The sequence below is a fragment of the Telmatherina bonti genome (assembly GCF_933228915.1).
Source record: "Telmatherina bonti genome assembly, chromosome: 3".
NCBI lineage: Eukaryota > Metazoa > Chordata > Actinopteri > Atheriniformes > Telmatherinidae > Telmatherina > Telmatherina bonti.
The window spans coordinates 20,468,082-20,482,937 of NC_136621.1; the positions used below are offsets into that span (position 1 = coordinate 20,468,082).

Genomic DNA, 14,856 nt, shown 5'->3' on the forward strand with positions numbered 1-14,856 from the left:
CATCTGTAAGGACTGAAAACTGCTCATTTCTCGTGATGTTAGAACTCACTTCAGGTGATCTAAATTCCTTTGCGGTGGTCCCAAGAAAAAATAATAAAAAGCAGCGTAACTTCCGTTGTGGCTTAATGTGTTGTGGCTTATTGTTTTTGTGTTGTGGCTAATTGTGTTGTGTTGTGTCTTAGAATAGGATGCTCAACAATTGAGGAGAGTATCAAATATCTTTTGAATTTATGACAATCATTTTGCACATAGGTTGTTTTTATGCCCTTTTCTTTGCTCACTGACCCCGGATGCAAACTACAGGACGACATAAAACAGGGTACAAGTATGAACCCTACTATATAAGCAGCTAGACTCTGCTGGGAAATATATAATAGTAAACATCAGAGTGTTACATAGCCTCTCACGTCTTAATTTAGTGTTTTACAATGAAATGGCCTTTTTACAACGACTTACTAATGCTAAACAGAAGCTTATCTGGAGAAATAAGCAGCCTGCGGAAAAAAAAACCCAACAAAACTACAAAACCCATAAGTTTCCGCAGTCCAATGCTGAACGCTTATTGGTGGATTAAGTATCCAATCGCTTTGCAGAGACGTGTCTCGCTACAGAAGCATCCTTCCGTCATGGCGTCTGTTTCGGCTAAATTTATTGTCAACCTGCAAGTCATATCTGTTTTCTTTCTTTTGGTGCTATGTCTGCCACCCGGAGGAGGACAAAAGAAAAAGGAGGTATAGTTTCAATTGTAGAACTTTGGATCTCATCTTATATCGCCATATTGTCTGTGAAAGGAGTCTGCAGATTAAATCTTCCGGTATTTATTAAGCTAGCAATTGTTACTATGCCAGATAGAATATCTCGTTAATTCCTCATTTAGAAAGAATCACCCTTGTATGCTACCAATGATATCCACATTGTATGTGCGTTTTGCAGATAATGTAGACTTGATAAGGTCAATAAGCTTTTCGCCAAAAGCAGAGTATTATCAACAGACATTGCAAGCTAACGCAGACAATGTTAAGCCGTAGTGTGGAGAATTAAACACATATATTAAAAACAATTTGGCAACCACATTTCATTGTAAACTATGTTCTATGTTTACATCGTAGTCCAGTATCTTTACTGTTTGATTTGTGCCTCCAATGTAGCTTAGCTCTGTTAAATGTGCTTTATTTTGGAAATCATGAGTGCAGGAAGTGGTTTGCTTTCCTTATCCGGAGCTTAAACTTCAGGACGGGTCTGTTTGAGACGAGTCTCATGTTAGCCACAATTAAAAACTAAATCCTTCTTGGGTTTAGGTCAATGTTTTGCACTGGGGCACCCGTATGGCGCTGCTGCTGCATAAATGCCATGTAGTTTTTTGTTTGTTTGTTTTGGTTAAGCGATTGGTCGGTTTCTTTGGAAAGGGAAGTGAGATGGAAATTATTTCTTATTTCCTTCGTGTGTTTGTCACGGCATTAATATGACCTTATTGCTTTGCTAACCGATCTGTTTATCGGCTTTGTATAAAATCAGATCAAGTGACTGATAATGTTATAGTTATAATCTGGCATAGTTCTCCGTTTTAACAAAAAACACACGCCTCTTTGTTAGGATTGCTTGCAGTTACCTATGTCTAAACATATTCATAACTCTTACAATCCACGTGCAGTTGGAACCTGTGATGTTTTGGTAATCGTGATTATCTCCACAAAAGAATTAGAGGATTATGTTTATGCCAGCGCTTTTAATCTGTTGGTGTGTCTGTTTATTAGCTGGATTAACTAGACAGAATTTTATGTTTGTTTTTTTTTTCTTTTTTTCTTTTTTGTTGTTGTTTTTTAGAAAATGGGATCTTGGTCTAATTTATATTCCATTACATTCTCCGAGTGACCTGGATTACCTCGTGGATCCTAGATTTTCTTTTTCTTTTTTTTTTTTTTGAGATTCTTTATCATTGTGAGTTGGACCCATTTTCAGGATAAGTGTGTGCACATTAGTGTGTGGCCAAAATACTGGAGAAGTTCCCAACATGTTTTAGTAATTATCAGCAATAACTTTGGATCCTGGTAAAATTCTGAATATTAAGATCTAGGATAGGAACAAGTAGGAGATCTTTGGGATTTTCATCACTGCAAGATCACAAATAAGATATTAAGATGCAACAAATGCCAGTACAGCTAAAACATTGTGGATTAATTCTCATTTAATCAAGGAATCTAATAGTATATACATATATAATGGATGTAGGTGTAGAACATAGTGTATAAAACACAATATGGGTGGGAAGAAGCTGCTTGGTAGTTGAGGTCTGTATTCCCCAACATTTCTAGTTTCTTTATGCAGCCTTCTTTTAAAAAACATGCATTTGGATCCATCAAAAGTCTGATATCCCTGCATCTGGAAGCTGAATACCTCTTGCAAACGACCATTGTCAACATTCAGGAACTGAAATTGTGATCATATTTGATGGCAGGGCAAGTGGAGTCACCAGCATTTGGAATCACTCTTAAGTGATTTGATAAGTCAACAGTACTGGGACAGATATTCAGATAAGTAGAGAAGAGAGTGAATAAGAGGGAAAGTGGGAATCGACACTTTGCTTGCAAAACAACACCCAGAGTTTTTCACCACTTTTGGAGACAAATCAAGTTGGAGATGATGAATGGGCAGCTTTGAAATAATTTTCCCTGCATTATCTTTTCAACAGGCATCATCAATTTTATGCAACATGGGCAGGGAGTGTGTCAGTATGTGTGAATTAGACAGGAAGAAGTTGTTGAGATGCACTTGACACCAAATCAACATTGAGAGGGAGTTAATTTGCAAGAAGGCTGTCATTTACTTGACAACCAATAAACTTGCTTTTCAATGTTCTGATTGTTTCTTTCATCATTAGTTCTTTTGTCAAATGAAAATTACACCCAGAACCACCAGTAGCAATATACCCATTTTAACATGAACAAAAGGTTGATATGAACTTGTGTTAAATTGAGGCAAAGGCTGCTCATTTAAATAAAGAGAATACTCATTTCAATGTTTTCCCTACCATTATAGCCCCTCCCCCAATGGAAAGCCTTGGCCTTTAAAGAAGTTATATTAATTTATTATTATATTGCTATCAGTATATCTTATTAGCCATAATGACAATATTGGATATTGTACTGGCCTAAATTTTCTTTATTGTGTGTCACGAGGTAGTAGTGATGTCGCAACCAATATTGTAATAATGACCAATAACATATTACGTGTGACTAAGGTTGTAAGCTTGGCCATTTTTAATATTTTAAAGCCAGTGACATCATAACTTGCCAATGATATAAAAAAATCGAGCCAATAATAGTAATATTATTGTTACTTTTAATACATTGTTGATATGCTGTTGGTCGTTACTGGCTGAGCCTGGGAAAAAAAAAAACAAAGCTTCTAAAAAATATAATATATAAAGTACAATATCTACAAGTAACAATTCATGTAAACATGACCCTATTTGTGTGCAAATATAAGAACATTTTAGCTGGTTCATTGCAGTTTGCTTATTAAAATGAGGTATGACATATTTGGTCAGTTGTTGAATTTATCAGATGTAAATTGGCCAAAATTATGGCAGTTTTGATAAGCATAGTCAGGCTTCCACTGACTACATCCCAAATTGTTCTTGGGCAAGACACTGAAACCCCAAATTGCCCCTGAGTGTGCATGTATGAATGTTTTTGAAAAGAAAGAGCACTTAAGTCTGTTACATATTACATGATAAGCAAGAAGCAAGTAATGCTTTGCATTAGTTTTACAAATCAGATGCTTGCTTCCCATTGTGGTTTTGCCACATATGATTAGAAGACTGCAGAAGGAACTAGAGAGCTTGTGCAGAGTGGCCAGGTTGAATTGTTATGAACTGCCTGACGTAGATAAAGGGATACCATATTGTTCCATCAACAACTTTCTTAGGGTCTGACTTTTCAAATGCATAAAAAAAAAATTGTTAAGTGAGTAAAAGAATGGATAAGTGGAAAAATAGATAAGTAAATGGGTATTTTAATGAGAAAACAACTAAACGTCAACAGAAGGATGAACAAAAAGCAGACTGAGGGAATGAATAAAGGATGAGCAAATAGACAGATTAACCACTGATGAAAAGCACATGATTGTGAGCAAATGTATTAATAATTGAGAATGACATATTTGCCCAGTTTCCATCCATATAAGTATTAACACCCTGCTCAAAGGTAGGGGGACTGTGGAAAACTGGTTTGAGCAAGCTACATTAAGAAAAAAGCTAAATTTAAAAGTCTAATATGGAGGAGTAAAAGTGCCACAATGTTTTAATTAAATAATTATTTAATTGATTAATTAAATGTCATTCATTTATTAAAGCATGAAAAAAAAAAATTAATTAATTAAATGTGTCATTAATCATTTAAAATTGGAATTACATATATATATATATATATATATATATATATATATATATATATATATATATATATATATATATATATATATATATATAAATATATAATATATATATATATATATATATATATATATTTATATATAATATATATATATATATATATACATGTAATATACATATATGTATATATATATATATGTGTGTGTGTGTGTGTGTGTGTGTGTGTGTGTGTGTGTGTGTGCGCGCGCGCACTACATGTCTAGTGTACAATATAGTTTAGAATTTTGTAGAAATACAGGAAAATGTTATTGATCCAAATGTAAACCAAGAAAAAAAACAACTTTAAAACTATAAGAAAAATTACAGACAGCAACAAAGCCAGATGAAGGTAGGGGTCAGATTGTCAGACCAAACCTGTGATTTACAGGTTCTTTATGAGCTAAAAGTGCAAGGAACACTGGGTACGGCTACATGATGTTTTTTTCATTTGGAATTAAATAATTCGGAATCCACGTATTCTCTGACAAGTTTACCTGAAAATAATAATTCTGAATGAACGTTTACATGAAACACGTCCTCAGTTAATTCATCTTTAGAGCGGCGGGTTGTGAAGGGTTCTGATTGCACTGCAAAAACTGAAATCTAAGTAAGATTAAAAATCTTAAATTGAGTACACATATGCTTATTTTTTTAAAGGTATTATAATTCTTACTTTCTATGCGAGAGAATTCCTCTTGTTTTAAGAGTATTTGTACTTGTTTTGGGAAGTCTTGACAAGCGAAAATTTCTTGTTCTGTTGGCAGATAATTCATCTTATTTTAAGCAATATTTACCTTATTTTTGTATATTTTTTCTTGTTTTTTAAGGCTAAGTTTTTGCAGTGTGGACAAAGGGTGCATGTGACGTAAGAAGTATTCTAGAAATAAACAAAGTTCATTCCCTGCTTCTCGTCTTTTTAGTCGTACCTTGTAAAAACTACATAATAAGTACCTGTTTCGCCGCTATTTTTATTATAAATTTGAGGTACCAGCTCCACACGAGCATACTACTTCACTTTTTTTAGCAACTGAGAAGGAGAAGAAAGATAGACCACCAAACACGGGAGGCAAAACAACGCGTGTCATTGGGACAGAACAAGGTAACGAGCATGCGCATAATGACCAGAATTAACTTAGAATTAAGGTTTACATGACAGAGGCATTAAATAGATCGGAATTAAAATCCGAAGGAACCAGTTTACATCGGAATTAAGTTTAATTCCGAATAGAAATTTGCATGAGGAATTAAGTGTTCACATGCTCATTTTTCATTGGTATAAAGCAGAATTAACCTTTATTCGGAATTAAAGAGGAATTAAAACTCCCATGTAAACGCACGGATTGTGTGGCAGAAGCTTTTGTTGACAATACCTGCTGATGTATAGTCATAGCTGTAGCTGTTTGGTTGTGCAATTTATATGCAAATGAGTTCATGTTAAATCTGTCGGACAGAGGCTGCACATCTGTTGGTCACTTGTTTTAGAATAATTAAATCACAGTTAGAGAAACAGATGAAACTAATAGTAACACAAGGACTTTTTGTCCAATCCAGTGATGTTTTCTCCATCCATTGATGCCTGCATTAAAATATTAGTACAAGCTTTCTTGGTATGGTTGGATTCTGATCTTGATGAAGTCATAATAGCTCAGAATAGTTAATAATCCTACTTTCCATTTTCTTTCAAACTTACCAGATCAGGGACAGTGAGTTATGACTTAATGACTGGCATAAGATAATTTCACATAGAGCCAGTTCTTATTTATCCATTTCTCTGAAATGTGAACACCAGCCTGTTCAACAATTGGCTTGATTTCTTGTTCCCTTCAGGCATTCAAATTTAGTCCGTGCTGCCTGTGAGACCTGAGTGGGCCTGTGTACGAAATAATGGACAGGACACAAGCACACACACAGACATACTTTCACTGAGCCCCAGTAGAGATATTGTAGGGTTATAATGTGAGAAATGTGCTCTTGCGGTTGCCTGCCTGGGGCCATGATGGAGGAGGTGGAGGAGACAGAGGAAGATCTTATTTTGCTGGAAATGGACAAAATGGTGATGCAGCACTTTGTATTCATTTTACTCACTGCTCTTTTTGTCTGGTACCCACCAGTTTGGACTTTGACTGTAGAGATGAATAACATACAAAATGCTTTACTTCCAGGATATTATTTAAAATTGAAAGATTAAGATGTGTGTTAGATAAGCATCCTGTGGTTTGCTACTATATTTCCTTGCACATTTCTCTGTTAATCATTGTATTTAAAATGACCACCAAACTGCACACTACAGTTTGTGACCTTGACGCTATACATGGTTGGCTTGTTTAACCTCCTTCTCTTTAAAACAAAGAAGTAGTCAGTGAGTGGAAAAAGCAAATATAAAAAGTTGGACATGGAGAAATTCACTAGAAAGTTTTTCACCCATAAAGCAGGAATGAAGGTAAGAAGAATAAACTAGCTTAGCTGCACTAGAATCTTGGGTTTTTAAATGCTGCTGTCTGCCCTCAGGCAGAGAAAAAAATATAGAAAGAAAAAATATTTATATCCCTTCAATACACCCTCGTTCATCACCTCAACTCTTCTGGATATTATAGGTGATGTTGTGTTTCTGTCTTAAGGCTGACCACAGCACAAAGAAAAGCCTGTGTAAGCACTTCCTGTACCTAGGCATGTGGAGTCTGGGGAAGTAAGAAGAGCAAAAAGTCCTAGAGTGTTAGTGTGAAGCAGGAAGAGTAATATCCAGAGAGTTGTATATCTAGAGAGATGGAGATTGCAAAGTGGTGTGCTTGGTACCACCAAGGGACCAGTGTAATAAGTGGATCCGAATAATAAAAGCCTGCTATTTCTGCCCACAGAGGCCAATAAAATACCGTAGCAGACCCTACAGGGCATAACCAAAGCCACTTCCTGACTGGAGCCTATGAAGCTTAACACTGTAAGCAGTTTTGACTCTTGGGTTTCTAACTGACCAGTTCATTGGAGCATAAACCATAGCCCAGTGATTTTCTGTTCTACTGTGAGTCTTTCTGCTTGTGTATTTTACAGTAGCCACAGGCATGGAGAAAAACGGCTTTCTCCAAAAAACTCTGCACATTTAGTTTTGAAATGTAAACACATACAATGTTTACATGTCAAATTGTATGTATTGTATGCAGAGCTCAATGAAAAGGAAAGAAGATAGGTATAGTAAAATAATAGGAAAAAACATTGTTTTGAAATGGTTATGGTTTTTGCTTTATTCCTAGTAAGATTTTTGTTTTTTTTTTTCATTTCAGCAAATCATTGCATCTTGTTACATTTTGATATTTGGCAAACATCTGCACAAAATGAATTGGGTTAAGTGTGTCATATTGCTTTTTAGAAAAGGCAAGCTTTAATATCCTGTTTAGAAAACACTCATTAAATTGCCTGATTTCATGTTGTGAAGGGAATTTCGATAGCTGTTTATGTGTCAGTGTTTAAAGTTACTATGACCAAAGTTAATTATGGGGCATGCATGCAAGTGTGTCAGAATTATCTGTCTAATTCCAGGCATCATATTGAGTTTGATTTTAGCATAATGCTATTGCTCTGCCTTCTTGCTTTATGTGCTGTGCTCCGACTGTTTCCACTCTTACCGTTTACTGCTTCATTAGCTCTCATTTTCTTTTCTACATTACAATATTTGTTGTTCTTTGCTTTTGTCAAAATACCATTGCTGGAATGTTTTCTTTCCTCTAGTTTTCCACCCTTCTCTGTTATCTTATGCATGCATATATGCTACAGCTGAGTCTTTGGTGATGCTGTGTGTGCGTGTGTATATATATTTGTGTGTGTTTTTCATAAGTAAAGAGAGATGAATATTGTGCCCAATCACTTCTTTTCCATACACCAGTTAAACGCCAATTGTGACTAAAAAAGCAATACTTTGCACAGTGAAGTGTTTCACAGTCCTCCCAGTAAATTCAGGGGTGATTTGTTTTGATCTCGCTCATTAACCGTAGTTATCTGAATTATTGATGCACTCACGTCAGCCCTGCTTTCTCAGTGACTGATGGCCTGTGTTCCCATGTCATTTTCCTTCTCTGTTTTTCCGCCTTTTCCTCCACCTTTTCTCCTCCCCTACCGATCACTTCTGTAGGAGATTTTATGAGTGGCAAAAAGGTTTCCATATCCTTTTATGCCCCCACCTCCAAGAACTGTATGCCAGTTTCACTCTGTTTTTGTCGCCCTGTGACATTTTGATAATTATGTGGCGACACGAAGTTATTCCTCACCTCTTTTCTCGTCCTTGCCTCCTAACTGTTGTAATTTGCCTGGCATTTCTGTACCTAATTTCTCGGTGAGCCTTGTAAAATCTGAGAAGGTTCAGGGCATTTTCTTGGTTTTCTAAACAATGATTTTCCAATGTCATTAATCACAGATGTAAGCACCTTTTGATTTTTTTTTTTCTGTTTTTTTTCCGCTTATTCTTATTCAGCTTATGAGGCAGTATTTCACCAACTTTTCAGTAAAATTTGCGTCGCTCTCTATTAATCTTAATGTGTTGCTTATCATGTGTGCATTATCTGTTTGCTATTTAGCTTTGGTTAGCATCATATACTTATAACCTCATGGAGCAAAGTTGCACTGATGCAGTCACATTGATGCTAAAAGTGTTTTGGCTTGGGGCTGGGCAATTAATCGATTTTAATGTTCAGTATGGAACAGAGGCGTACCGAGTTTCCACAAGGAATCGCAACTGCCCTGCACATGTTTTCTCTTTAAATAAGAACACTGAGCACAGCCCAGCCTCTGGCTTGGGGGCGTTATGGCTAGCAGCGGATTAAAGGCAAAACCAGAGCCCAAAGATCCTCTTCTGTTGTTAACATCTTTGGGTACACTTCGACTTTGCAGTGAAGTGTACAAAAGGACAAAGTGAGGTGATTAGGCGAAAGGAGCGTACCGGTATAGACCCATCCCCTTCATATGAGAGTGACAGCGCTCTTGCTGCAACTCATTCTGGATAAACTGCTTGGCCCTGAAATCAACTTGGAAAGATTAGTTACTTTGTCTTTTATAGCATACATGTATTTGAAGTTTTACTTTTTAAAGAAACGTTGAACTGTGGATTAAATTAATATTTTTTACAAGTTTGAGTGAACTATATTTTTTTCTTGAAACAACCCCCCAACCTTGTCTGTGTGCAGATACTGTCCATTTGAATAGAAGGGGGTATCTTTATATATGGCATATTTTACATACTGTAAGAAGTTTTTTTTCATCCAACATGGCATTAAATGGTATACTTTTTACATTAAAGTAAAGCAGTTATGTTTTGCATTTGTTTCCATACTGTACCGAGGAAGTACCGAATGGTAACCTTAAAACCAAGGTACATACAGTACAGTGATTTTTACCGTACTCTTACACCCCTAGTTGTCACAATACCAACTGTCAAACACAATACAGATACTAAAGATGGTGCTAGATACTCGTTACTAATTTTGATAATACTCAGAGAGAAAATTACATCACCACCCATTCATTGAAAAATAGTACTAAATATCAGAAAAGACATGAACACTTTGGAATAAATGTAATTAATTAATTTATTTCAAAGTTCTATTGCTTCATGCAATTGTAGTCATCTAGACCGTTGGGGTTTCTTCTCAAAAAGAAATTTTAACAAATACTTGGTGTACTTGTTAACAAAAGTGTCATTTTCTTCACAATATTTGAGAACAGAGAACAGATGAAATTCAGTTTTGATTAACTGCTCAACCCTACTTCAAAGCCCAAACAGTGATCTTACTTTTCTGACTTTCTACGAGAACTTGAGCACATGTTACTTTTTGCTGCTGCCAAGCTAAAAGTGCATTGCCAATGTAAACAATAGGTCCATATAGTAGTTGCTGTTGAGAGAGAGAGGGGCTAAATGCTGCAGTGCCTGTTCACAATGGCATTTTGTGGCTGATCCTGTCCATGAACCAGACAATGCAAAAGTGACTTAAATAATAAAAACCCTTTTTAATTAACTAATTAATTTAATTAACATCTAACTAGATGCTACTTTTTAGTAATGATTATTATGAGTATGATTTTTGTTTTATCACAACCCAACCATAAAGTGAAGCAAAAGGTCCCAAAACTGTTTTAATTATGATTTTTGACATTATATGGCTTTTCTACCAAAGGTGGGAGAACAAATGCTTTTCATGCTCCATCCTCGTAGGTGTATGCGGCATATAATAAATATATATATATATATATATATATATATATATATATATATATATATATATATATATATATATATATATATATATATATATAATTTATTTTTTTATTTATTTATTTTTTATTGAAGTTACTAGAAAAACATTATGAACCTCTCTGATGTCCTTTAATGTTAAATTACATTTACTTTATTTACTTATTTACATTTACTTTACCTTATTTTATTTGCAGTGAGGTGAAAACTCTTATGAACCGAAAGGAAAACCAGAGACGCCTTTCTCAGATGTAAAAAACATGTCATCTTTGATAGTTATACTTTAAATATGTAATAGTCGCAAATAGGCAGACACTAATGTTAACTAAACACCCTCATCTCTGCGTTAACTTCACTTCTCTGAAAATGCGTCTCAAAACACAGCTGGCAGAGTGATGAACAGTCATTCTGTACTCTCAAATATTTTTATCCACTTATGTTATTTATGCAGTTACTTACTGACCTTTAAGTTGTCAGTTAACACAATGCTAGATTGGCATATCAGCAGTGATGTTATTGCTAAAAGACTGTGTAAAAGTCTCTTTTCGTGAGATCAAACCCACGAACTACATCAAACACACAGATTGCGTGGCATACGTGCTACAGACAGGGAGAAACTTAAGCCAGGTTATCACAGCTTTAGCAATGCAACGTCAATGAAAGGCACTTGTATGTCATTACACATGGCAAAGCAAGTTAAACTCAAACTGGAGACTTAATTTCACAACGTTGTTATGAATTTACCTGTCAGCACACTCCGCTCCACCCACCTCTGTAATGCTGTCTGACTGTAGCTTTACTCCTATAAATTACTGAGAAGACAGCGGTAATGATTGATTGTAGTCAGACCTTCATCTACTGGACAAAACTAAACAGATATAATTCTATACAACTCACAATTAACAGTATTTACAGTTTTATGAGAAAGCAAGAATTAATCAGTGTTTAATCTGTAAAACTCCAGCCGATGATGACAATAATATTACAAAGGGCTATAATTGGCCGATTTAATCAACCGACCTATAAATCGGTTGGGCTGCTATGGGTTTGGTTATTACAGTTATTTTTTTTATTTTTAATGGGGCTGGATGGGAGCTGGACATGATGGGTGATGAAGTAGTTGGCGCCATCATAGGCTTGGGGATTAAAGGGACATTTTTCTGAAGGCTCTGTAATTGACTGTAGGTATGATTTCGACAAACGGTTGTGTTTGACCTGTCAGGGACTGACACACCTCCATTAGAAAATAGAACACGCGTCTTCAGTAAAATCAGGAATTCAGTGAAAGTAGTGGCAACTGGAAGACATTGTGGATATCAGATTTTGTCACTCTTAATAGCTTTTCTATCTCTAATATAATCATCCATCCCAGCATTTCTTCTCTAGTTTCTACTTCATATGGGAATGTTGTATTGGAGTCTTCTTTCCTTTTCCTATACTCTTATCATCTTTGTCTTCTCTGTCAACTCTCTTCTCATTCCATTTTCATTCTTTTTATCCCTCAGCATTCACCTTCTCTGCATCTATGCCCCTACTCCCTTCCCTCTGTGCGCTTCTCCAGCCTTGATTGTGGCAGCTGTGGTTGTGTAGCCAATATGAGGAGTATATCATTACATTGTGTTTGTGTGTGAGAGAGATTGAGTGTGGGTCTGTGTTTTAAAATGTGTGTCTCGCTTGTGGCTGATAAGGTGTCACTCTCTTATCCTCACAGACAGACCAGTGTCACAATAATAGTTCAAAGGCTACCAATGCACTTGCTTAGCAATGCATTCAGATATATACAAGCGCATGTGCACTCACATGCATGCACACACGTCACACTAGGTTGTTAGATCATTGCGTTGTATGGTAAAATTTGATAAGATTTGCTTCTGAGCATTGTCCGATTTTCTTATCATTAAATCATTTTCCTTTTCTCTGCTAGAGAGCTCAAAATACCGTTTGCGGCTGTTTTGCATGTAAGAGAGATCGCCATAGTTACGAGAAGTGGAGAGATAAACGGACTGAAGAAAATATCAGTTTTTAACTTCTGCTTTGCCTTATTTGACCCACAAGCAATAAACTTACTCTTGCTTAGAAATAATCTAAACTGGTCATGAATTATTGAATTATGTTAACCTAGCCTTAGAAAACATTTATTTGTCTAAGGAATGTCAAGAAATCACCATACAACCCTCTGGCACTTCTACTGCTTATCGTTTTTTCAGTCATACCTGCATGACTTTGGAGCAGTATAATACATGCAGCTGGATGGAGATTTGGTGGTGGGTGTGGTTAGGGAGAGGGGGGTTGGGTAGAAAGGGACTGACTTCAGTGATCGTCAGTGTAAATGAATTTATCTAAATGTGAGACTGCTGAGAGGAAAAAGACAGAAAAAGTGCTTATTTTTCTCGCTTTGAGATTTATTAGGAAGTGCAGGTCTGTCAAAGCCTGAACCTCTAACTTTTAGGTTATTTATGACCCTAAAATAAGTAAATAAGCACACTCATACACACACGCACACACACATACTTGCTGGCACACAGAATAATACTTTAATAAAATGTGATGAACTGAAGCTGTTTAGCATAAAGCTGTAGTCAGGATAAATGCTAAATGCCATGAAGTGTCAGACTTGGTCCGTTCAATTCATCGTTCCATTTTTTTCTACATTTACACTTCTCTTTTGCAAGTCATCTGTCTTTACTGTGTTATTTATCTTTAAATATAATTTTTGTAACAATTAGTGAAGTTAGAAAACAAGAGGGTTGGAGGGGCGGGGGTTACAACCATTGCCTGCAATTAATGTAATTTAATGTAAAACTTGGTGAATATTAGTATCATATAGGAGCAGAAATTAGTACAATTATTGGATTTATGGCTTGAAACTGAACACAACTGAAGTAAAGGTTTTACAAAGCTGACCACACTGAAAAATAACTAGCAGAGTAAGAGAACGCTCACTATGCTGTGATTAATAGATCATATCTAATGATCTAATGATTGTTGCCGCACTTGTATCAACTAAGCAACTGGTGGTTACCCCCCTTCCCAGCTGTTCATGTTATTGATCAGCCAATTAACCCCACCTGAGCTCAGAGAATGATCTTTTTACCCAAAACTGTCACTGCGGCTTTACAGTTGGCTGAAAGAACAGCTGTAGCTCGCTGGCTTAAAGAAATTAAATGAAAAGGTTTTAAACATTTTATTTAGTGGCTTCACTGAAGAACATAAATCCTGACAAAAGCAGGTCTAAGATAGTTGTGAAAGTTAATAATATTTGTGTTCTTAACCTATTATTCAATTTTAGAGGCAATAAAAGATTGTGTGTGTCTTTTAAGTCTTAGCTTTTCCTTTATTGGCACATTTTACATGGACTTATTGACTTGTTAATATCAGTTGGAATTCTACAAGAATATGTGAGTAAAATATGTTTGTTTTGCATATCTAATTTCCTTCACCTACATTTCTTGAACAAAAAGAAAGAAAAAAGAAAACCAAAATAGAAATAGGTAGAAATAAAATCTGTAACACAGAAAATCCAAGGTAAGAGGAAGAATGATAGATCATGCCAAAAAGATATTTTTAAAAAAAATGCCTGTACTTCCATAAATTTCATGTTTTTATTTATTTATTTATTTATTTTTTTTTCATAAAAGTTGTTTTGGTAATTCTGCAGTAGAACTTATTAGTCATAGCAGTATTAATGAAAGCTAGCTGCAGTAAATTTATTTTTTAGAGAAACCCACCATAACGTGTGAAGTCATAAGAAAGTCTGGATATTTTTGGAGATTGTTTGCAGAAGTGCTCTCAAACCTGCTGTATATGCATGTGTAATCGGTCTTTAGAGACTGAAAAAGACTGCTTAGGTAAGCAACGGCAAATAACAAATGTGAATAGCTTATGAGGCCAATTAGGAACACATTATGCTCTCAGTTATTAAGCATTAATACTAGCGTTTGCCTCCAAAGGCTAATGAGGTAGCATACTAGGCCAATTACACTTGCTTGTCCAATATGCTTGTGTGTGCATTGTGGTCTTGACCCTGGCTTTGACTAATAAAAATGAGCCCTGCTGGAATATTGGCATGGTCTGCAGGTTGGACTGGAGCATGAAGTTAGAGGACAGGGGTGGAAGAGTAAATGGCAGCTTTAGAGGTTCTATAAAGGTCACACAGTACACCTGGGAAGCAAAGAAGAGAAAGACAACTGAT

The 14,856-nt window shown here is 35.7% G+C and overlaps 1 protein-coding gene across 1 annotated transcript in view; it reads left to right on the top strand.

Moving 5' to 3' along the window:
- The first annotated feature begins 624 nt into the window (after window positions 1-624).
- The window catches only part of LOC306774371 (dolichyl-diphosphooligosaccharide--protein glycosyltransferase subunit TUSC3), a 66,960-nt gene continuing 52,728 nt past the window's right edge, over window positions 625-14,856 (top strand). Inside the window, exon 1 of the mRNA XM_079264393.1 lies at window positions 625-731. Within this exon, the coding sequence (XP_079120519.1) occupies window positions 627-731 (105 nt within the window). The 5' untranslated portion in view covers window positions 625-626. The remainder of the gene's footprint in view (window positions 732-14,856) is intronic.